The sequence below is a fragment of the Jaculus jaculus genome, chromosome 2 (genome assembly GCF_020740685.1).
Source record: "Jaculus jaculus isolate mJacJac1 chromosome 2, mJacJac1.mat.Y.cur, whole genome shotgun sequence".
Lineage (NCBI taxonomy): Eukaryota > Metazoa > Chordata > Mammalia > Rodentia > Dipodidae > Jaculus > Jaculus jaculus.
This window is the reverse complement of record NC_059103.1, coordinates 166,991,576-167,015,631: the sequence shown is the minus strand read 5'-3', so window position 1 is coordinate 167,015,631 and position 24,056 is coordinate 166,991,576. Positions and strand designations below refer to the sequence as shown.

The window sequence follows — 24,056 nt, the reverse complement described above, 5'->3', positions numbered from 1 at the left end:
CCAGCCTTCCCCAAGCTTCTGTTCATCTGCCACAAGGCTGGAGGACCTGAAGAGGGGCTCAGGATGCTAAGTGGAAACACAGAAGTCGCCCTTCCCCACCCTAGTTTTACTAGGGGGAACCCTTCTCCAATTTCAGCAGTGGATTTGGATTCTGGAGACGTTTAAGCTTTCTGCCTTGAAAGCAACGGCAAAGACAGGAGAAGTGGCCTGAACTTAATCACACCAATCAAATGGAAAGACAGATTCATTAAAAAAAAAAAAACCAAAAAAAAAAAAAAAAAAAACCAAAGAAACGATGAGCCATCCGTTGACCATCTGGTTGAGGCCACCAAGACATTTGCGTTGCATCCACAAGACACACAGGCACACAGCTGTAAACAGCTACCTTGTCCTCCCAATATACTGTATTGCTACTGGCAACCACATGCCAAGTGCTGAAGTTAGGAGACACCCCAAGTTGGCAAAGGACCCCAGGCAATGAATGGTCTGCCTGTTGTGACCAGGTCTATGGGAAACAAGACTTATATTCTCAAAATCACCACCCGCCCCAGAGTTCCCTCCGCTCCTTCTGCTTGCACTGCGCATGTGCACACGTGTTCTGTTTCCCTGGCAGCCGTAGGCACACTATGGAACATCTGGGATTAAGTAGGGTCTTTCATTTCTTCCCAACGCCATTGGTGACTTTAGACTTGGAATGTCGGTTCCTTCTTCTGGAAGAATGGCTTTCATTGTTGCTTGAATGCTTGGGTGGGCTGTCTTCAGAACCTGGCCAGAGGAAGTGAAAAGATATCACCTGGGTTCCAGGCTGGCTCCTGGGATCTGTGGCTATCTTCCTTTCCAACCTCCCCAGGCTGCCTGCTAAGCCCGCTCTTCTCTGATACTTGCTCTCCCTCTAGTGGCCCCACTAAGAAATTAAGGCCAGGCGCACAGAAACCCAGACACAAAGACCTCAGGAGCACACACCACAGCCCCTTAAGACTGGGTCCTGAGCTGCCCGACACCTGCATTGTGGAAGGAAAACTGTGGTCATAGTAATGGGGACCACGCATAAGTGGAAGCGCAAATGGGATCAAAGCACAATCGGGGACAAGTGAAACAGAAACCCACGTGTGCATGTCTTATGCTTGCAAGTAGAGTACAGTTTCCCTTTACACACGCTGAGGTGCTATACAGTTGAAGCTATTGACTAAGATTGACAGCTTGATGGGTAAAGCCCCTGCTCCCCATTAAGTGATCGCCCTAAGGTCACACAGCTGCACTGCCTGGCTCTTTCCTCTGATGGAGTCTGGGGAAAATCCACAGCCCAGTGCCTAAGTCAAAGCTTTCTCTGTCACAAAGCTCAGGACCCATGCTGCATGAAGTCTCCACTGAAGGCAGCCACCCGACCCATTCACACAAGAAACCAAGATCCAGAGCTCTGTCTCCACTGTAAGCACCACCTGCCCCTCTCCAAAAGATGCTGTCGGGACTCTGAGGGCCTTTTCCTTTATTATCCCCTATGGTAAATATCTGCACCACTCCCAAACTTATTATCATCAGAGAACCCAGAGGTATCCAGAACTGACCCCTAAGAGGATGGCCCTAAATAAGGCAGGGCTGTCCATGCATGTCAGTCAGCATTCTGCTACAGACTGTCTCCACAGGGGGGTCAGGAACTCAGCAGGCTTCACGGCAGCATCTTCTCAGGGAGATCTCTAAGCACAGCTCCTAGAACAACTCACGTGTTCTCTACACGGCTCAAGCTCTGTCACTCACCGTTTCCTCCCTTCAGCCATGTCTCAGTTGGCTCAAAAGAAATGAAGAGCCCTTAGTGTCAGGACTCCACAAGGATTTTTTTAAATTTATTTTTATTTATTTATTTGAGAGTGACCGACAGAGAGAAAGAGGCAGAGAGCGAGAGAGAGAATATGGACGCGCCAGGGCTTCCAGCCTCTGCAAACGAACTCCAGATGCGTGCACCTCCTTGTGCATCTGGCTAACGTGGGTCCTGGAGAATCGAGCCTCAAACCGGGGTCCCTAGGCTTCACAGGCAAGCGCTTAACCACTAAGCCATCTCTCCAGCCCTTAAATATTTTTTTAAGATTTATTTATTGATTGATTAAAGACAGAGTGAGCAGTGGAAGGGGAAGAGAGAGGGTGAGAATGGGTGCACCAGGGCCTCCAGCCACTGCAAATGAACTCCAGATGTGTGTGCCCCTTGTGCATCTGGCTTACATGGGACTTGGAGAATTGAATCTGGGTCCTTAGACTTCGCAGGCAAGTGCCTTAACTGCTCCAGCCCTAAAATATTTTCACTTATTTATTTATTTATTAAAGTTAGAGAGAGAGAGGGAGGGAGAGAGGGAGAGAATGGGTGTGCCAGGGCTTCTAGCCATTGCAAACAAACTCCATATGCATGTGCCACCTTGTGCATCTGGCTTATATGGGACCTGGAGAATTGAACCTGGATCCTTAGACTTCGCAGGCAAGAACCTTAACTGCTAAGCCATCTCTCCAGCCCTCACAATTTTTAATGATTTCAAATAACCTAGTGGTCTCAAACGGTTCTGGGTTCCCAGAGAGACTGACACAGGGTACCTGTCACATTCCTCTTGCCCCCCAGAATAAATCCATTAAACTGATCCATCTCTTCAAAAAGACTTTCCCTCTGGGCACACGTTGTCTTCACCCCTTTTCATACACAATGAAAGCCAAGAGGGAGCACATTCCTGCAAAGGTGCCATATCACATTCCTGCCTGAGGAAAAGGGGGGCCCTGCCCGGAGCCTCTTGCCACAAAGCCAGGGTCGCGGCTGTTTCTGCAAGCCTGTGTTCCTCAGAAGTGGTGGCAGACACAGTGTGTCTAGGACAATTCTACATCCTCATCACCAATACGGACCCCAAATATCCTCAGTGGGCAGTAAAAAGACAAAGATACCTTTTGTACCTTTTCCATGATGCCAGGAGATCTCTGGGCTGTACGTGCCATCCTCACACTCCGAGTAGGTCTAGGGAGAGAGACAGGTTTAGCTGGGGAACATCAGGCCATTCCTGAAAGGACTGGCAGAACAGACAAAGGATCCCAGACTGAGCTCATCCCCAGTGAGGCCCACAGCCTCATGCCCACGCTTCTCAGCTCGAAAAACCAAGGCTCTTTGGTGAGGCTGTACCAAACCAACCTTCTAGAAAGAACCCTTTAGTTCCTGAGACGAAAAGTGTGAACAGTGCCAGGACTGGGAGGAAGCATGAACAAGGGCCTGGGTTTGACCCCCAGGGCCACCCTGCATCCCCCACCTCAGGCACAAATCAAAAGGCGCCACTATTTTTATTTAAAAACAAGAGTACAACCCATGATCCCAGGACTGCTCTTTTCTCTACCTTCACCCTCCTATTTCCTACTGGGCAGACATCCTGTAGGTGGAGAGCCCAGGCCAGGACACATAAAGAGGTGTAAAACAGGGCTGTAAGGCAGCCTCAAGAATGCATCCAAGGCTTTCCCACTTATAATTTAAAAAAAAAAAAGCAAAAACATGCATTTAAGATTATTTTTACCTCCTTGCAAAGGGAAGATAAAAACACAGACTAGGCTGGGTATAAGCAGAGCCAGTAAGTGAGAGGACATGAGTCCTGGAACAGTTAAGTTCCTACAGGGTCAAGCCTGACAATGTTCCCAGAGGCCACTGAGCCACCTGCCTCCCAGAATGCGCTGGCTACCCCTCCAAGTACGGGCCGTGACTTTGAATGAAGACCATGTCTGCCTCTTTGTCTACCTTTTCCCGATGACCACAGTGCTCTGCGTACCAAACCATGCCATACAGGCACAAGAACGTGGTGAAGGCCTGAAAGACAAAACACACACACAAAGCCATGTTACAAATGATGACGCACAAGAGGACGCTCGGGATTCGGAAGATGGTTCAGCACATTTTCTGTCATCCACCTTCAGGATACAGGTTACCTTTTAAGTGGCTGGGCATGACAGAAATGGGGCAACCTAGAGAGGAACAGTGCTAAGGGGCGGAGCAGAACACACTCAAAGCTTGAGAGACAAGATGGGCTATGGTAGGACCAGAGTTCGTGACTTGTGTGGTTCTACTGTCAGCATGCAAGATCATCCTGGCAGGGTCAGGGGGCGAAGCTCCTCATCAGTTTTACTGGTTCAGTTCAAAAGGACACTTAAGACTGTATATTTCTAACTCTCATGGTCCACCCTCTCCACCCCACCCCCCTTCCCGCAGACAGGCCAACTCAGTGTGGGCAAAAGGATTTCTGAGTGAAAAAAAGTTTCACTCAGCCTGGTGACAATGATACCTGAGAGCTCAGGGGACAAACACCCCTGTGGACTGATGGACCTTGACAGGACACTGGTGTCCTTCCTTGACCTAGCTTTTTAGGACCCCGCCCTGACCCCTGCTCTCGATGATTTTGTAGACAGGGAAACAAAGAGGGAGAAAATACTTTGGAAGACCTTGCATGAAATGTCCAAGTACACCCAGAGAGGCAGGTAACCTCCACTTTGTCCCTGACTGTCCGCCATGTATCATGACGTCCAATTCAAGGAAAGAAGGGGAAATCCAGTCAGCCCTCTCCTCTCCTCTCCTAAGTTTCACATTCTCAGTTACTGAATACATATGCTTTTTATTTCTCATGGTAGTTCCCTAAATAATAGTCTAACAACTATTTATATTTTATTAGGCATATGGATCTACAGATGAGTTAAACTATGCAGGAGGACTACACAGATTGTGTGCATTTACAATTCTTTTTATGGAGGGATTTGAAGATTAGTGGGTTTGGATATCCCAAGGAGGAGGAGGGCTCCTGTAACCTATATATACCCCATAGATTTTGAAGGACTATAGAAGAATCCAAATTCCAAAATGTATTACAACATTGAAATTTAGGCAAAGTTCCTGGTCTCCCAGACTGAGCAGTGAAGGAGAGAGCAAGGGAGGAGAGAGGCAGGTCCAGCCCGAGTCCAGAGTCTCAGGCTTTGGAGACACGTGCGCTGAGCCGTCCCCACCAAACAGGCTCTGTCTCTCTCACGGAGTTTCCTGGGGACACCTGCACGCCCGTCATCTCATCCCACCCACGGGGGCAGGTGTGAAACTGTGGTGGGACCTTCTCTTCCCGAGGAAATACTTTCAGTTCTCCCCGAGAATCCGAGTTGTGGATCATTTCAGGAATGCCCAGGTCACCTTTTGCATTTTACAGAAGAGAAGAGAAGCTCAGAGAGTTGGATGCCTTCCAGGGATGCAGGCAGTGTGAAGTAAAACAGGGGCCAGAACACGAGGCTCTAAATACCTTGGGTCCCAGTTTTGGGGGTGACTATCAACATATACAGTTTTATATCTGTCCATGTTTCTAACTCTGTCTGTCCAAGCACTCCTGTAGCCAAAGAGAAAGAAAAGCATTGGAGCCGCAGGCGATGGCAGCCATGTCTGCTCTGCACAGCACCCAGTCTGGAACGTGAGCAAAGACAGTGTGGCCTGCAGCCTAGCTCTGGTCAGTCCTCTTATGTCGGCATCGTTTGCTAAGTGTCTGCTTGGTGCTCACTGTCCCGCTGAGTTCCCAAACAGAAGAGTCCCACCCAGTGTTTGAGCTGGCCGTGCCTCTCCATACTAAGGAAGTGGGGATAGAGGCATGGTGGAGACAGACATGGAACATAAGAAGTGATGATTAATTTTATATTAAACCCATATGCAAACAAGCGCATGTTTCTACATAAAAGGGTTTTAGAAGGAGAACTTCATAGTCCCTCCCATCAAAAAACTAGGCAGTCAAGCTGGGGGTGTGTGGCGCATGCCTTTAATTCCTGCACTCAGGAGGCAGAGGTAGGAGGATTGCCCTGAGTTCAAGGCCACCCTGAGACTACATAGTGAATTCCCGGTCAGCCTGGGCTAGAGCAAGATCCTACCTTGATGAATGAAGATTTACAGTTTAACACTGAAAATAAATTCTAGCCCCTAGCATATATTCAATACTTTAACATTTTTGTGGCATGGAAAGAGCAGAGACAAGCAGAAATGTGCTGTGTGTAAGCTTCCACACGTGTCAGGTCTTTTACCAAAGCACATGGGTCCATCCGAGCTTAATGCTCCTAAACCAGGCTGGGAAAAAATGAGTGTCTCCAGTAGTCTGTCATTGCAAATTTTAACCACCAGAGGGCAGGCGTGCAGGCTTTCTTTCTTTCCCAGCTCCAAGCCAAGGAGGGCAGGCAGCAAGCAGCTGGGGCTCCCTCCAGCAGCAACAGTAGGCAAAGGGGACAAGCGAAGCTGGCAGGTGGCAGGTGGCAGGCGACAGGTGCTTATCATCATGATTGCCACACAAAGGGCCTGCTGTGGTTGTCAAATCTACCACTTTATCTAGGTACAAGAGGCCTATTTTACACCATCCCAGGAGACAAAGGCTTGTAATTTATGGGTTTGCAATCACGCCAGTGGAAATGCAGGCAAGTACCCACTTAAAATGTCTAGGACTGGACTTAAAATAGCAATGGCACAGATTCTGTTTAAAGAGAATTGGGGGAAGGAGAACACAAACTCTGTGAGATGAGGGCCAGGTGGCCTGCGACCATGGGTGTGGTGGCTGTGAGCAGCCAGCACCCAGCTTGGCCTCTTCAGCATGGTTCAGTACGCATATTAAAATGTACCATGACTGATCGGAGCACTGCATTAGCTGGAACTCGAGAGCCTTGCTTCCACGGTCATCGTAAGCTCTGTGCCCATTCTCGTGCCAAGCAAGAGGAATGATAAGGGGCTTTGTTTCTCTGAGTAGTGTGGGAGGCCCAGTGTACCTTACTGCTCCTCTACCCTACCGAATAATGACAACTTAGGGAGGGTTAGCAGCCTTGCTCTGTAAATATGGGCCATGATATGAAAATGTGAGGATCTTGTTTCCATTCTGTTTTAGTTGGGAAACGTGTGAGGCAGTGGGTTCTTACTATAATCTGGGTCTTTGCTGTCCCTCAGGGATGACTGCTTGTCCTGGTCCTCAGCTTGGCAGGGAGACCTTGGGGAAGGTCCTGGGTTACTGAGGAGGCGATCTTGACGGGGACACATCCTGCCCAGCAAAGTAAACAGGCTTTACCCTATCATGTCCTGACCCCACGGAGGCATACCTCACCGCAGGACATCCAAAAGCCACGATGGTCGCGGCTGAAAGCTCTGAAATTGTAATCCAAAATAAACGTTTTCAATTCACATTGATGACCCCGGGTATTTGTTATAGTAACAGAAAGCCGCTCAATCTAGTGGCCTCTTTAAGACAAGTCCTTTCCTCATCTCTCTTCCCCAGTCATGTTAATCAGGGATTCTGAACAGTTTCTCTCCTCTTGGCACAGCTGCTCCCGTGTCCCCAGACTGTTATTACAACAAACCAGGAGCCCTCGAGATGCCTGCAGGTGAACTTCTTGACAACTGCAGCCAACACTGTTCTGTGGAGTTGACGGCTCACGAACAGGGCGTATTCTAGTCCAAACCTGAGGCGTTCATGCCACGAGCAACTATGAGAAGATGGCATACATCTGCCATACTCCTCCCCAGCCTACTCTTTCTTCTACTCCTACCAGGATGGGAAAATACAACTCTATGTTTTACATAAAAAGGAGGCAATGACTCCCTGTTCTTGTTCAGGATCAAAAAGAATAGAACAGAACCAAGTGTCTTGGTGCCACCGTGATTTCTAACATGTGGTCCTAAAACCAGACACTATGAAAAGCAAGAAGACACCTTAAAAATACAAACTTCAGAGGGGCCAAAAGAGAAGAACCTGAGTTTGATTAAAGCCTCAAGATCCAACCTAAAAAAATCCAGAGAGGAAAGAAATATATTAAATTACAGGACAAGATGAAGTGGAACGATCATATGAAAATTCACGGGACAAAAGCTGGTAGACTGCAAGGAAGGGTGAGGTAGGGGCAGGCGGAAACAAACAAACAAAACCAACTACGTATGAGGAGTGGACAGTGATTCAAACAAATTGTTGTAAATATGAAGTTTAAAGAACAATATAGTAGTTAGGAAGATGCTCATAGACAATCATTGGAAGCCTGCCCACCTGTGGTAGTTCGAACATCTGCCTCCCTCCCCCATAGACTCTGGTGTTTTATTAAAGCTTATAACTTGGGTCTCTAGATGCCTGGCTAGAGGTGGAGTCACTGGTTCTGAGGGTAGAACCAAGCGTCCAACTGAGTGATGTGTTTGGGGACACAAAGGTATGCAGAGAGGTATGAGTTCTGGGGGTCCTGCTTTCTGCTTTTTGGTGCTTGCTGGCTACTGGTGGTTTTTCTCTGCTTGCATCGGTGAAAGGGAGCCAGTTTCTTCTATGATGGGACTTCCTCTGGATCTGTAAGCTTGAAATAAATCCTTTCCTCCCTTAAACTGTGCCTGGTTTGGGTGGTCATCCCAGCAATGTGAAACTGATTGCAACACCACCTTTCTGAGTTCAAAGTCAAAAAGCATAACTTTTCTTTTCTTTTGCTTCTTTGGAGGTGGCTGAAATCCTCATAAGCATGCTTTGTCCTGAAAATTTGAGGCTTTTCACCCTTTTTCTTTGATAATGCTCCTTTGCCTTAAAAAACTTTTAAAATAAAAGCATCCAGATGTGATGGCAAACATCTGTAACCCCAGCACTCAGGAGACACCCAGGCAGGAGGATTCCCGTAAGCCTGAAGACAGCTTGGGCTACATAGTGCGGCCAGATTCTTCAAAACAACAATAACAAAAGAGCAAAAATCTGTAATTTGAGCACGGGTCTCATATTTGATATTAAAGAATTACTGTTAATTCTTTTTCAGATGTGATAATAGAATAGTGACTGGAAAAAAAATAGAATAGTGACTGGATTTTGCATAAATAAATAAAATAGCATTCTTATTTTCTTTCAGAAATGCAACTAAAATATCAAAGGCAGAACTGCTTCAAAATAATCTGGGGTAGGGCTAAAAGAAGCAAGACTGAAGGCCAGGCAGAGTGGCGCATGCCTAAATTAATCCCAGCACTTGGAGACCAAGATACTGGCCAAGATAGGAGAATCACTGTGAATTTGAGGCCATCCTGAGACCATATAGTGAGTTCCAGGTCAGCCTGGGCTACAGTGAGACCCCACCTCAAAAAAAAAAAGAAAAAGAAAAAAAGAGTCCTTGGTTTCTCAGGAGTAACAGATGGTGAGACTCTATTGCTAAAGACTTCATATGTGTGGGCAGCAAGATCATTAAAAAATCAAGCTGGTGCTAAGCTGAAAACCTTCTCCCTGTAGAGTAGCCAGCTGAAAGCTGGACAAAGCTGCACTGTATGCCACCTTATGGGAGACAAATCATCAGTGCTGAAAACAGTGGACACTGGATGCTTCAAGTTTCGCCATACAGGCCAAATAACTGAATGGGTGCAATAGTGTCATGTCTATTCTGTGGCAAACCAACTGCTCTCTAATTGGACTGGAGGCCCGCTCTATGGGAGATAACACATGCCTGGTACTGAAAACCTAATCAAAAGCCTATGGTGGGGGAGATCATGTGCCTTAGGGGTATAAAGCCTGCTCTTGTCTGGCTAAATGCATATATTATTCTCACTAAACTGCCCTGAAAGCACTACACTTAATGTTCATGTTCATATATTAATGCTACTCTCACTTCTGGTTAGAGAAGCTTCTCTTTTCAGATGGCAGTGACCACTAGGCATACATAGTGCTGAGAAGACGTGACAGAGGAGTGTCCAGCACTGAAACATCTCTATCACACCCTCCAAGGCTCAGGGTCCATTGCAGAAGAAGTGGCAGAAAGAATATAAGAGCCAAAGGAAGGGCACCACTCCTTACAATGCAACTGCCCAGACTGAAATTGGCCTTGATATCCATGACCTCGCAGACCTTCATAATAAGAGAAAAAGATAATGACATCAAAATAATAGAGACTAATGTAGAGAGGGAGGGATATGATGGAGAGCTGAGTTGTGAAGGGGAAAGTGGAGGAGGAGAGGGAAATATCATGGTCTGTTGTCTGTAAGTATAGAAGTTGTCAATAAAAAAAATTTTTAAAAAGTTGTGCAAAACAGCTGGGTGTTAGCCGGGTGTGGTGGTGCACGCCTTTATTCCCAGCACTTGGAGGGGGCAGAGGTAGGAGGATCACCATGAGTTCAAGGCCACTCTGAGATTACATAGTGAATTCCAGGTTAGCCTGAACTACAGTGAGACTCTACCTCTGGGGAAAAAACAAACACACAAACAAAAACCTGGGTGTGGTAGCTCATGCCTTTAATCCCAGACTTGGGAGGCAGAGGTAGGCGGATCACTTTGAGTTTAAGGCCACCCTGAGACTACACAGTGAATTCCAGATCAGTCTGGGCTAGAGTGAGACTCTACCTTGAAGAACTAAGAAAGAGAGAGAAAGAGAGAGGGAGGGAGGGAGAAAGAAGAAAAAAAGAACAAAAGAACAAAGGAAGGAAAGAAGGAAGACTGGCTAGGAGATGATCATGCTGAAACTGGATGACAAGTATCAGGCATCATCTATTCTCTCAACTCTTCAATATGGTTAAAACCTTCTATAGTTATTTAGAAAAGCCCAAATTAATTTTCTAGACCAAGTAAAGTGAAGAATCTTGCACTTAAATGTAAAATTAGAATTTTTCCTTAAAACAGGACCTTTCAACCAGATTCAGAAGAGCGGTCACAAAGCGCTTAAACTGGAAAGACCTTATTTCATCTTACGAGGTAAGAGGAAAGGACAAGGTCCAGGGTGTTGGAGCCGTGGAGTTGCATAAGTTTGGCCCATAGGGCAAACTATCCATGGTCTGGTTACTTAAAAATCTATGCTCCCTGTCCGCACCCCCACTCTCTATATTAACCTGCATACAGTAGCACGTGTTACAATGGATAGGGCATGGTGACAGGGTGAAGGAAGAGGGGACAGTGACGGTCGTTGGTGTCCGTTTCTGGTGGTCTTTAAAACACAGACTCCCAGAAGTGAACACGTGCTGGGCACCTGCTGAGGGCAGCTGTCTGGAACCAGCCAAGTGGACCCTTTTCAGATGCTGTTATTGCTTGTGATTTATTCTGGAACTTTTACATTGGTGGTCCAGCTTAGGTTATCATTAGATGCCTGTCCGTGAATTACTAAGGAAAACTTGCACATAACACAATTTCTCTTTTGTGTCTTGGTTTTCTAAGACACAGATGGGGTATCTGGTATTTTTGGGTGTGAGAGTTAACGACTTACCACACAGAGAAGCCACAGTACAACATAGAGTATTTGGGTCTTAGAGAAGAGATCTTGTCCAAATTTTATGCAAACGATAGCTTCCAGAAAACCAATGACCCTAAGGAGAGAGAGTAAGGGGTTACAAGTTAGTTCGTTTTATAAGACAACATAGGGTACCAGAAATATGTATTGACTCAAACAGCTAAATGTCCACAAGATTTCTGCTCTAGACACTGGTAGTAGGTACCCTACAAAATGGCATTGTTCTACCTCAATGCACTTTCTCCGGAAATAATATTTTCCACTTTATCTTTTCTCTCAGTCTAAAAATCTCTCACACAGATTTTCATCACCAACTCAGAGCCTCTCTAACCATCTGGAGTGAATGCTCACAACACCCTCAGGACTCTTTCAGGACAGGAATTCCAGCCCTGGTCCAAGGTGTCTCAGTCTTCGGGTCTGACTGGCTGCTGGCCGACCCCCCCCCCCCCATGACATGACCACAGCCCTCAGTGCGTGTAAAAGCCCTCCAAGGGTGGGCTTCAATTAACTTGAAGGCATCAACTTCATTCCCTCCTAGCCCGTCAAGGATTTCTACATTCAATATCTTGGTTTTATTGATAATATAAATCCTTTATTCCCTCTTAAACTGCAAATAATCTTGCTAGATACAAAAATGGCAACACATAAAAACACTTTGTTTTCCTCCTATAATTAAAATATCAAAGAAAAACTTGACCCTTTGTTAGGTTCTGGGGGTGAAGGTAAGAATGGCAAGAATAGATGAGATGGAGGTTACGCCGTTAGCCCCAGATTCCCAAAGACACCAGAAGAAAACAGATTTCGGATGACTCCACTTCAGAGGTTCCGTGCTCAGGATGGAATCCAGACATTTAGATTTGTGAGCTCCAACAGGTAGTCTTAAAAAAGGCCTCAGTCTCCCTGCCCACTAACAGACACAAGACTCACAGCCACGTTCAAACACAGAGCTGCTTCTAAGCAAAAGAATATGGAATTAGACCCACTTTAACAAAACAGAAAATTGACAGTGTTTCCTTAGTGATCTCTTCATAGAGCTTGGAACTGTCTTTTCCTATGGCTACAACCAAAGTTTAAAGATAGCTAGTTCAACTAACTAAAGACTACTTCTCCCAGGTCCCATCACAAAGCTTATAATGTGTGATCAAGTATCATTTACCCAGGAATTCATAGGTGGCTTTTCCACTCCAGTTCTCAAGTCCAGACAGTGACTCAACACTAGAGAGGAGTTAAACTTTTGTAACCTGAGCTTGCAGAGAACTAGGAAGGGTGAATCTCTGGCTAGGACTTTCTGAACTCCAGCAATGGGGGACCAAGTCCAGACACAAATGTGACTACCTCTATGTAAGCCATGCAGAACATCTTGAGTTTATTATGAAATATCTCTGGCTATTCAATTAGATTTCAGTCTTTTTGCAAATGCAGTGTCATGGTATAGGTGGAAAATGTCCTGTCAGCAGGAGCATGTGTGTAACCCCTTGGTCCCCAGCTGGTGGCGCCATTGCAGGTGCCTGTACAACCTCTAGGAGGCAGGCTTGGGCTAGGGGGAGACCCCTGGGGGCAGGCTTCCCTGTGTACAGAGCCCAGCCACATTCTGGTCTCCAGAGCGGTGAGCAAACAGTCTTGTGCTCTTGCCACCATGACTTCCCGGCCACACCAGTACGAGCTGCATCTTCTAAGCCAAGCCAGAAGAAATCCCTCCTTCCCTAAGTTGTTTTGTTGGACCTCTGGTCGCAGTGACGAGAAAAGTAACTAAACACACGGCAACCGATCAACTATGGATGGTGAGGAAGGCATTTTCCACTGCGACTTAGTACACACCCATACCCACACACGATACCCCCCCACACAATTTACACTGCTTTTTGTGCAGGTACATACACCATTGGAACAGAATCTTCAGAAGATAATTTGCAACTTTTCTTAAAATAAAAATTCCAGGTGGCTATTGTTTTCAACTAAGCTCCAGTCCCAGGTCCCAAGAGACTGTGCTAAAAGTAAAAATGGAATCAGCCATGATAAAGTTCTACATCACCCAATTAAAGCCAAGCTATTTATCTGATCTTAATGTGCCAAACAGGCCAGTTTCAGTTGCATAATGATTTACTTAGTCCTACAGAAAAGGAAACGTGAAGTAACTTGAGGTGAACAATGAAGTATTTTTCTATTGTCCTAGCTCCTTGTCACCATTTGAAAGGAGAGTAACTTTGAAATGACCAATCTGCTTTCTGTTGTTTCCAAGTTCTTCAGCTCTTTAAAACCAATCAATGCTCCTCAGCTTATTGAAACATTTATCCCATTGTACAGAATGAAATGCTTCCCAATTCTAGAAAATAAGGCCAATTAAGATTCTAATGTGATCAGCATTTGCAGTGCTGACCAGACTCCACTCCATTGGCTTCATGACACTGGAAGATTTCTCTTTAGACAGTGCTTCTGAACCAGTAACTTAAGGATGGTTTGCTCCTAGGTGCTTGCGGGTCTTGGCAAGTTGTTGTCTGTGAATGTGGTCAGGTCAGTGAGACCATGACAGCTGAAGACAGACTAGGAGGAGGAAACGGAGCTGGCTGTGGAATCCTCTGGGCATGGAGTGTCAGGTGGAGGTCTTGGCAGGAGCCGGAAGTAAAAGGTGAAGAGTCAAATGGGAGTCAGGGTAATTCGGGTCTTGAGGGCTCGGCTTGTAATGTGAGGGAGCTCTACGGAGTTTGGAGCGCAGGGTTTAACATAATAGAGTTTACATTTTTTTTTTCATATGTGTGTGCACATGTGTCTATGTGTGAGTGCACATGCATGTGGAGACCAGAAGTTCATGGCTGAGTATCTTTCCAGCCTGGTTTTTGAGACAGGATCTTTCACTGAACCTAAAGGTGACTAGCCAGTGAGTCCTAAGGATTTTCTGGTCTGGGCCTCCCTTGTACAGATAGATTACAAGCAAGTTCTACCAAGACTGGCTCTTATGTGGGTGTTGGGAATCTGAACTCACGACCTCATGCTTGCCTGTACAGTAAGCACTTTACCCAGAGCCACTCATCTCTTCAGCCCCTGGGTTACCATTTTTCAAAGGGTCATTCTGGTGGCTGGATCAAACTGTGCTGAGAAGGGAAGAATGGATACCAGGAGGCTACTGCTGCAGTCTAGATGTGAGTGTAATGGGAGTTTTGGGGCTCCCTGCCAATACACCAAATTTATTGTACCCTGAATTCTTGTCTAATGAATTTAAAGAATTAAAATCTGTAGACCAGAGGATAAGACTTAAGAGACTTTATTAGATGAAGAGAAGGAAAGAGAAAGAAAGTACAAGAGCTCATGCCATGTGGAAGGTGGCGGTGGGGGGCGGGTGGAGAGCCCACCTGGAAGTACCCCCTCCCATCTCAGCCCAGCCAGACCAAGATGGGGCGGGGGGCGGGGCGGAGTGGGGGGCTTAGCAAAACAAGGACCTGGAAGTTCAGGAGAGATGAACAGCCACAAAAGAGACCTTGCCCACTGAGTAAGCATCTCTTTATAATTTTATTGTGCTGGGCTTTACCCTCAGATGCAGGTGAGCCTGAGAGAAAAAGAGAGAGAGAGAGAGAGGGAGAGAGAGAGAGAGAGAGAGAGAGAGAGAGGGGGGGGGCGGGCGGGCAGGCGCTGGTCTGGGCTCAGAAAGGGGCTGGCACACCTGGGTGGGGGTGAGAGAGACAGCTGACTGGATCAGACACTGAATTTTCAGGCAGTGTCATATGTTTGTGATTCCCTCTTGTGGGCCCTCTCTCCTGATTCATTTCCCCTAATGAGGCCCTGCAGGAGGTGGTGAGATGGAATGGGTGGGGAGCACAACCACAGGATTCCATTTAAATGCCAGCCACTGTCCCCAACCCACTGGAGGAAATCCTAATTAGCAGCAACCTTCTAGAAGGTTAATATGACTTTCTTACCAAGATCCAAATCGCAGTTAGTTTGGGTTGAACCCAAAAGTTTGGGCACAGTGGGAGCCTGTAAAAAGACAGACAGGGCTTACTTCTACTGACCTCCTCAGCCCCAGGGGGGGAGCCTCCTTCTCTACACAGCTCCAAGACAAGTCCCAGGACTCAGTTTAAATTTAAATATCTGTGATCTTTCCCCAGTTTGGGGGAGGTGGTGGAATTAGAGTCTGATGGATCTCAGCCAGAGGCCCCTTTGATGCCTGCAGCCAGCCTGATCTTGATTTAGCAAGGTTTATAAGGCTCAGGAACACAGGAGCTGCCTGAGACGCTCCGCCTGGGGCAGGCACTAGAGATCCCTCCTCCTCAGTCCTGGTCTGCTGACTCACTCAGCTTGGCCTCTTTCACAGCTAGCAAAGGGGTGAAAAAAATGACAGTTAATGCAGGAGTTCCTCAGCATGAGGTGGTATGCAGGGTTATTACTGAAACTGAGACACAAACACTCTAGGGCTGGGTGGAAGCCAACCCCTGGCAGCAGGCAAGAAGGGGTTTTCAGTGTGCCAACCAAACCTGCTCGTGGAGTCAGGAAAACACAGCAATGCTACAGCCTTCGGGGCCACCTACCTGAGCCTCACAGTGTCCCAGAGGCAAAAGAACCATTCCTCAGAGGACAAGCCCAAAGCCAGCCTCCCATAGTGGAAATGAGATGTGTATTCTGGAAATGCCAGTCAGGGAGTTCCCTGAGGCTCAGAAGCAGGCTTCCAGTTTGGATTGGGATGAGCTGCTTGGAAGAAGTAAAACCTGTGCCGATCCTTACTAGACAGAAAACTCCAAGTGTGCTCCAGAACTCCCTGACACTCCAGGGGACCCCAGGGGAAGAGGGGACTGAGGATCCTGCCTTTATGTATCTGTTAGAGGTTGGAACGAACTGCTCTTTGGGAATGAATTTGCTGCTAAGATCATCTGTGTGACTACGGAGAGTTCTCAAGGTGGTGTGGCGTGTTCTTGAGCCAGCAAGCAGGGAGCGGCAGGTTAAGCAGGATGAACAACCAGAGGGATCTGGGAAGGGAAAGCTGACGGGGTAAAGAGGAAGACAGCACTGAGTGGTTCTTGGGGCCCAGGACAAAGGCAGGGTGGATGGAACCTGGAGGAGAGGCAAGGTTGAGTAAGACCATGGCTGGTCAGCAAGACAGCAGTACAGATTTGATGAGATGATGCCTGCCTGTCTCCCCTTCCCCCATGTCTGTTCCCAGCAGTTTCCGGGAAGGGAGACCACCTCTCTTCCAGCGGCGTCTGTCCCTCAAGTCGTCTGGGGCTATGAATCTGAGAATGTATGAGGGGGAGGTGAGTGGGTGGAATGGGAAGCTAGCAAAGGAAACTGGGAAAAGTAGGAGGTTATCCCAGACAGAGTTCATTGATGGAAAAGAACAGTCTCCATTAGCAGACACCGTGGGGAAGATTCCAGAAAGGAGGGTGGTTTAGAGCCCATTTTGGAGGATCAGCAGCAGGGTAGACATTGATTTATTTATGGTGAGAAGTGGCAAGAGTAGGGTTGGGGTGACATGGTAAGGTAAGGCAGGATCCAGCTCTGGACCTCACGCAGAGAGAAGTGGAGGCTCTCCTAGGGAGAAGGGTCTGTCCTGACAAAGCTCAGCCACTTTCCAGGAGCAAGTGACAACACATGTTTGCTTTTTCAACTGGCCTAACACTCTCTTCTTCTTCTTTTTTTTTTTTTTTTGAGGTAGGGTCTCAATCTGGTCCAGGGTGACCTGGAATTCACTATGTAGTCTCAGGGTGGCCCGAACTCATGGCGATCCTCCTACCTCTGCCTCCCGAGTGCTGGGATTAACGGCGTGCGCCACCACGCCCAGCTCAGCCTGGTCTTTATAATGAGTTCAGGACAACCTGAGTTACATAGTGACACTCTTACTTTTTTTTTTAAAAAAGCTAAGATCTGTTTCAGTTGTTCAGTCATCTGTAGTTAAGTAAGCAAGCAACCAAGAAACATTTGAAGAGTTAATTTCTTTTTTAACCCAACAAAAACAAATTGTTTCTTTCAAGACAAAAATATGGAAAGCAACAGGAAATAAAACTCAGGTGGTGGCCCTGCTTGCCTTTCATCCTACCCCACCCACCTCAGAAAAGACAAAATGTCCCTACACAGTTGATGTTCACACTGTTCCTTTCTCCACACCTTGCAAAGCCTGAGGTCATTCCTAAATGAGTGAAAAGAAAGCCAGACAGCAGTGGTCAGTTATCAAAGAGAGTCAAGTGCTCTTGGCTTTGATCAGAGGGGAGATAACGTTGGGGCAGGTGGGGGGGATAGGGACAGGGCAGGAGAGAAGGGGGAGTCTTGCGGTCGAGGCTTCTGTTTAGGGTAGACGGACCTCATAGGAGATGGCTGTCGCATCCACACACAGGTGTCCTTGCCTCAGACTTCTCAACAAGGATTGGTTCTTTTTCAGCATAGCCCTGTTTTCACAAGACTCACGAATCCGGTATCACTGTTCTGGGAGTTTGCAGTTCTCAACAGCGTAACAGGTAAGCCAAATGTCTCCCCTTTTCCTTTCAATTTATCCTAGTCACTGATTAGGCCCGGCTTTCTAGAACAGTGCTTTCTACCATTCTTAGTCCCAAACTTTACTGGTTCTCCCACAAGAGGATGATACTCTGGGGTGTTCAATTGGAAGTAAGCTGTCACGTTGACCCCCTCTGATCCACATCTCCTTTTCTGAAACTAAGAACTCGATGAGGTTCTGTGAAGCCGATCTGGGGAACAGTAAAGCCTTTCTGAGCACTTTTCAACTTGAAAGAAAAAGCACCATGGAAGGATCCTGTAAGTGAGAGAGAAGCGCTCAAGGCCGGAAAGGGTCTCATTCTTGGACAAACTAAGAACAGGACGCGTCCCTCACTTCTAGGGCATGGAACACATGAGATGGGGGACCTCCTGAATCTGCCCAGTCCATTAGGGAACCAGATCACACATCAAGGACCTCAGGAAATCTCATCCACCTTATCACTCTTGAAGCTGCAATCACCTGGGTAGGAAAACTGGCTTACACCACAGAACTTATGAGAAACAAGGGACAGTGGCCCTTTGTCTTCTGGGGGTGGGGCATGACTTCAGTATCAACATTTTCTGTCCTTAAAAGCCATAGGTAACCCCTCAGAAGCTGGATAAGAGCTCACATATACAGATACACAGAAAAAATGAGATGAAGGAAGGGAATGGAAGACCATCTAATCATGCCCCAGGCCAGCCACGGGGGTGGGTTTTCCTTTCTGAATGTCAGTTTCATCCGTGTATACATTACTTTTTAACCATTGGAAGTAGTTATTTCCCCTCAGCTGTGCGGATTCTTTAAATTTCCTCTATATTGTCATATTCAAATTAGAACCTAGATTAGGTCTTAATTATAGGCTACCTCAGGGATCAGCTTCCTGTACATATTTGCTGGAATTCTGGGTGCAAAATAAGATGGCAAATTGTTGGTGTTTAAGCCAAAGAATGACTTACCTGAAACATTGAAGGGTGGCTCACACACAGTGGGGAGCAGATGAAGGCAAGGGGCCGTGATTTCACATCAGATAAATAACAATTAAGACACAGCATTTGTATCCACAACAGGGCAATAAACTGTAACCATGTGCCTGTGTTAATTCTCTGAATAATAAAATTATTCTTTGATATATAATAAGTTTTTTTTCAAGAGCTCCTCCTGATGTCAAAGTAACATGAAGTGTGGCTAAGCCCATAACATTATGATGTCCCTAAATCAAAAAATGTTCAGAAGACATTTGACTATTCCATATTCTATGTACTTTATTTCATAAAACAAGGTCTAAGAGCTCTGGGTGGGAAATATCTTCTCATTTCTTAATCTTTTTGTTTGTTTGTTTGTTTTTTGAGGTAGGGCCTCACTCTAGTTCAGGCTGACCTGGAATTTACTCTGTAGTCTTAGGGTGGCCTCGAAATTACGGTGATCCTCCTACCTCTGCTTCCCGAGTGCTGGGATTAAAGGCATGCGCCACCATGCCTAGCAATCTCTTTTTTTTTTTTTTTTTTTTTTTAATAAGAGTAGCTGCTATTCCTTCTTTCTATAATCTCCCAAGTAACTTTTCTTAACTTCAATTACAGAAGAGAATGCTAAAAATTAGAGATATGTTAAAACAAACAAAAATGTAGCAAACCACATTCAACTGCTTTTATGGGAAATTACACTGAAAAGCAGTTAATAAGAAATATCCAAAGAAATTTTGGGGTGTGTGTGTATTCATGTGTATGTGGGCATGTGTGTGTGTGCATCTGGAGTCAGAGAATAAGCTCAGGCACCATTCTTAGGAATTTTGCCCTCCTTCTTTGACACAGGTTCTCCTATTGGCCAGGAGCTCATCAATTAGTCTAGACGAGCTGGCCAGCGGGCCAAGGACATCCTCACTCTCATAAAGCAAGCACTTTACCCCCTGAGCCATCTCCCTATCCCCACTAGACATTTTTTAAACCCCTGTAGTAACAGATACTCACCCAAACACCCAGCACTGTGTCCCTACACGTTTGCACTGTGTGTCGGTGAGGTAAGCATAGTATTGTCTGAAAGAACAGAATTGGAAGTCACTGAGTGCTTCTGGAAGATCAACAAGTCCACACGTTATGAAATCACTTAGACGAGGAGAGACAAAAACTGTCCCGCCTTGCTCACTGTACTCCAGCTGCCCAGTCTAGTTCTACTCAAGGGAAGACTAAGCATGTGCTATTGAACATTCCCGAAAGTGATCAGGATTCTGGTGGGATGGGAGTGAGCAGAGCTTTAAGAACTGCCCCTGAGGCCAGGGGGGCCTTGATTCAGTGCTACTCCCATGTTTTTGAGCAAGACAACGGGGGGGGGGGGGGGGGGGGGGGGGGCTGAGCCAGCCTCCAGAAGACGCACTCCAGGCTTCTCCAACTGCCTCCTCTGGCACCCTCAGGACACAGCATGCTCATGGTAATCATGCAAATAATGTACACATTCTTGGCTCTCAGAAACTGGAATGGTACCCCAGCTGCACTCATGGGCGCTGCATGGCGTGGCTTTGAAAGCAGCTGACAAGATCAGCAGAGGGTGTTGAAATGCTGAGCAGTTTGGGCCAAAAGAAATAGAACATGACCATTTACATTTTCCAGTTGCCACAGAAAGATTAAAAAATACAGATAAAGAAACACTTTAATAAGGTGAGCAATATTTAAATTAATATTAAAATGCCAAGATGAGGTCATTTATTTTGCTTTTGCACGGACTCTTTGAAATCTGGATTGGTATGTACTTGTGCAGTACATCTCACAGTGGCCTGCCCACATTTTTACTGCTCAATAGCCACATGTTGTGAGTGGCTGCCAAAGAACATAGTATGGCTTGGAGTCTTAAAATTACCCCTGAACTCAACCCACAGAGGGAACATCTAACATCTGGTCCATTCCAGGGTGCCAGGGTCCCTGGGGGATTTGAGCAAAGCTATGGTAAAGGCAAATAATGTATGCGCACTGATTTTTACATTAAAGTCTGGGGGATTCATGGAAGCCTAAGACTTTTCCGTACGCTATGCTTACCTCAGAGTCCCCAGTGAAGAATCTGAAGCATGCAGGCTTTGCTTTCTCCCCACATACATTTTCACTGCCTGTCTGCTTTTACCAATCAACTATGTGACCTTCTTGCTGCCCTCATCCCCTCAGGTAACACTCTACATTACCAAAACAATGTTTACTCAGTGCCTCTGTAAATCAGATGCATGTGACAGGCTCATCAAAAAGGGAGAAACATCTGGGCGTGGTGGTGCACTACTTTAATCCCAGCACTTGGGAGGCAGAGGTAGGAGGATCTCTGTGAGTTCAAGGCCACCCTGAGTCTACACAGTGAACTTCAGGTCATCAGGGCTAGAGTGAGACCCTACCTTGAAAAACCAAAAACCAAAACCAAACCAAAAAAAAAAAAAGGAGAAACAGAGATGACAGAGATGTGCTGATATATCACAATTTAGCCTGAAGCCTTTTTTGGGGGGTGGGCCTGGCATTTATTAACTGAGATGGTTGAATTAAAATATATGACAGCACATCTATCTTTCCAAGTCTTGTCAAAGAGTGCAAATGCAAAGAAAGTGGCCAATTTTTAAACACCATATCTATCTATATCTCTATCTATCTATCTATCTATCTATCTATCTATCTATCTATATTTTTTCCTAAAGAGGAGAGATAAGGGCTGGAGAGATAACATAGCATTTAAAGCATTTGCTTGCAACACCTAAAGACCCATGTTCAACTCTTTAGATCCCACGTAAGCCAGATACACAAGGAGACAAAAGGTCACACAAGATGGTGCACATGTCTGGAGTTTGATTACAGTGGCTGGAGGTCCTAGCATATATATATATATGTATGTGTGTATATATGTATGTGCGTATACATATATATATATATATATACATATATATATATATATATATATATATATATATATACACATACACACACACACATACATGGCCAGTCTGTTGGGTTTGCCTTAACTCATGGTGATCCTCCCAACTCTGCCTTCTGAGGGCTAGGATTAAAGGTGTGGGCCACCATGCCTGGTTATTGCCTCAAAAAATAAAATGAAATTTAAATAAAATTTAAAAAGAGGAGAGATGAGCACACACCTTCAATCCCAGCACTCGGGAGGCAGAGGTAGGAGTATTGCCATGAGTTTGAGGCCACCCTAAGACTACATAGTGAATTCTAGGTCAGCCTGGACTATGGAGAGATCCTACTTTGAAAAAAAAAAAAAAAAAGACAAGAGTCACTTTGTTATGTCATGTAATCATATGTATGCATTCTTGTATACTGTACAGGAATCCATAGGGTTTGACAAAACTTTGGAGCTCTCTAGAGTGGAAGACATTTACTTCTCCTGGGGCGTCTACTTCTATTCACCCTAGAGAAAGAGAGGGCAACAACAGGCCAAGATAATGATTCCACCTGTCTAAACTGGTGAACCAGTGAGTTTAATGGAGGTGACTGACAAGCGTGGCTTGCTGGGAGAAGGTTACTTATAGGAACCTGGTCTCTGACCAAGGTGAATATCCACTTTCCTTGGGAGAGGAGTCCCTCTACTTATGTGGCTTATATACATAATAAAAATAAGGAGCTGGTGGCCTCTGAAAAGCTAACAACTCCTTCAACCACAAAGTTTATATTTGTCTTCTTGGCAGATCTTTGGTGTGGCTACTAATCTAGGGTTGTACTTCATATGAGTTATAAAACATAAATGTCATTTCTAGGGCTAGAGAGATGGATTAGTGGTTAAAGCACATGCCCATGAAGCCTAAGGACCCAGGTTTGATTCTCCAGGTCCCACGTAAGCCAGATGCATATGGTGGTGCATGCGTCTGGGATTCGTGTGCAGTGGCTACAGGCCCTGGTGCATCCATTCTCTCTCTTTCCCTCTCTGTCTCTAATAAATAAATCTGTAAAAAAAAAAAAATCTTAAAAAAAATCACTTCTAAATAGGTAAACTGAAGCCAGTGACAATGATCCTCTTTGAACTGCCCTAGTGAGCCCCCCCCCCAGTGCAGTGAGTAACAGCCCTCGGCACAAGCTGATGCGGAAGAATGCTGGCATGAACACCCAAACTTACCACCGCTGCCTGGAGGAGGTCTCAGTAAGGTCTCATTTTAATAATAAAGCTGGGCTGGAGAGATGGCCTAGTGGTCAAGGCACTTGCCTGTGAAGCCTAAGGACCTAGGTTTGATTCCCCAGTATCCATGTAAGCCAGATGCACAAAGTGGTACATGTGTCTGGAGCTCATTTGCAATAGCTAGAAGCCCCAGTGTACCCTTCTCTCGCTCTATCTGCCTTTTTCTCTCTCTCTCAAATAAATAAATGAGGGCTGGAGAGATGGCTTAGTGGTTAAGGCACTTTTCTGCAAAGTCAAAAGACCCAGGTTTGATTCCCCAGAACCCAGTAAGCCAGATGTACAAAGTGGAACATACATCTGAAGTTTGTTTGCAGTAGTTGGAGGCCCTAGTGCACCCATTCTCTCTCTTTCTCTGCCTCTTTATCTCTCTCTGTGTCTCTCAAATACATAAATAAAAACAACATAAATAAATGTAATTTTTAATTAATTAATTAATTTTTAAAATTTTAATTTATTATTTTTTTCCGAGGTAGGGTTTTACTGTAGCTCAGGCTGACCTGGAATTCATTATGCAGTCTTAGGGTAGCCTTGACTTCATAGTGATCCTCCTACCCCTGCCTCCCAAGTGCTGGCATTAAAGGCATGCACCACCACGCCTGGCTTAAATAAACTTAATTTTAAAAAGAAATTAATTAATAATAACATCACTCATGATTTCAATTCCACCATAAACTCTCCCATACTTCCTGATAATCTCATTTTAAGAAATCTCAGTGTCACCTATAGTAATTTACTTAAAACAGGATGTGAGAGAAACCAGCAGCAAGACTGTACAGGGGTTTGAAAACACTACACAGCACTGCAGGCACAGGCTGATTTGATTATTCACTGTCTTTTCCTCAGCCCCCCCTACTGTCTCGAGGTCTCTGCATACATAACTCTTTAGGAGCGTATGTTCACAGAACAATCGCTAGCTGCTATGACCGCTCTTGTGCTATGGCTATGGCTCCTTAGGGAAGATGACATGAAGTAGGCTAATGTCCTCATACGGCAGTCAGGCTGTACAGTACCTCACTGTGGGAGCCGTGATGCAACCAATGAAGAGAATTCTACACCAGCTTAAGGGATGGCTGGCCTGGAACACAAAGATGTGCTTCAAGAAGAAGGTATTCAACTCTGTCAGCTAGAAAGAGGAGGAGAGATGAATCACTTTGGCTGTGTGGTGCTAATCATAAGCATACATTCTTTAAATAGGCATTCTAGAGCTAAAAATAACCAGGATGTCAAAGATTCCCAG

General features: G+C 45.8%; 1 protein-coding gene across 2 annotated transcripts in view; it reads right to left on the bottom strand.

Moving 5' to 3' along the window:
- Window positions 1-386: 386 nt before the first annotated feature.
- Ptdss1 (phosphatidylserine synthase 1) overlaps window positions 387-24,056 on the bottom strand; it is an 83,192-nt gene continuing 59,522 nt past the window's right edge. The window contains exons 8-13 of one of the 2 annotated variants that reach the window (XM_004656948.2): window positions 23,830-23,942; window positions 19,636-19,701; window positions 11,191-11,290; window positions 3,749-3,817; window positions 2,917-2,986; window positions 387-765 (exon numbers count right to left, since the gene is read on the bottom strand). In XM_004656948.2, the coding sequence (XP_004657005.1) occupies window positions 656-765; window positions 2,917-2,986; window positions 3,749-3,817; window positions 11,191-11,290; window positions 19,636-19,701; window positions 23,830-23,942 (528 nt within the window). In that variant the 3' untranslated portion in view covers window positions 387-655. The remainder of the gene's footprint in view (window positions 766-2,916; window positions 2,987-3,748; window positions 3,818-11,190; window positions 11,291-19,635; window positions 19,702-23,829; window positions 23,943-24,056) is intronic. The other variant, XM_045144393.1, reaches the window with a different exon arrangement.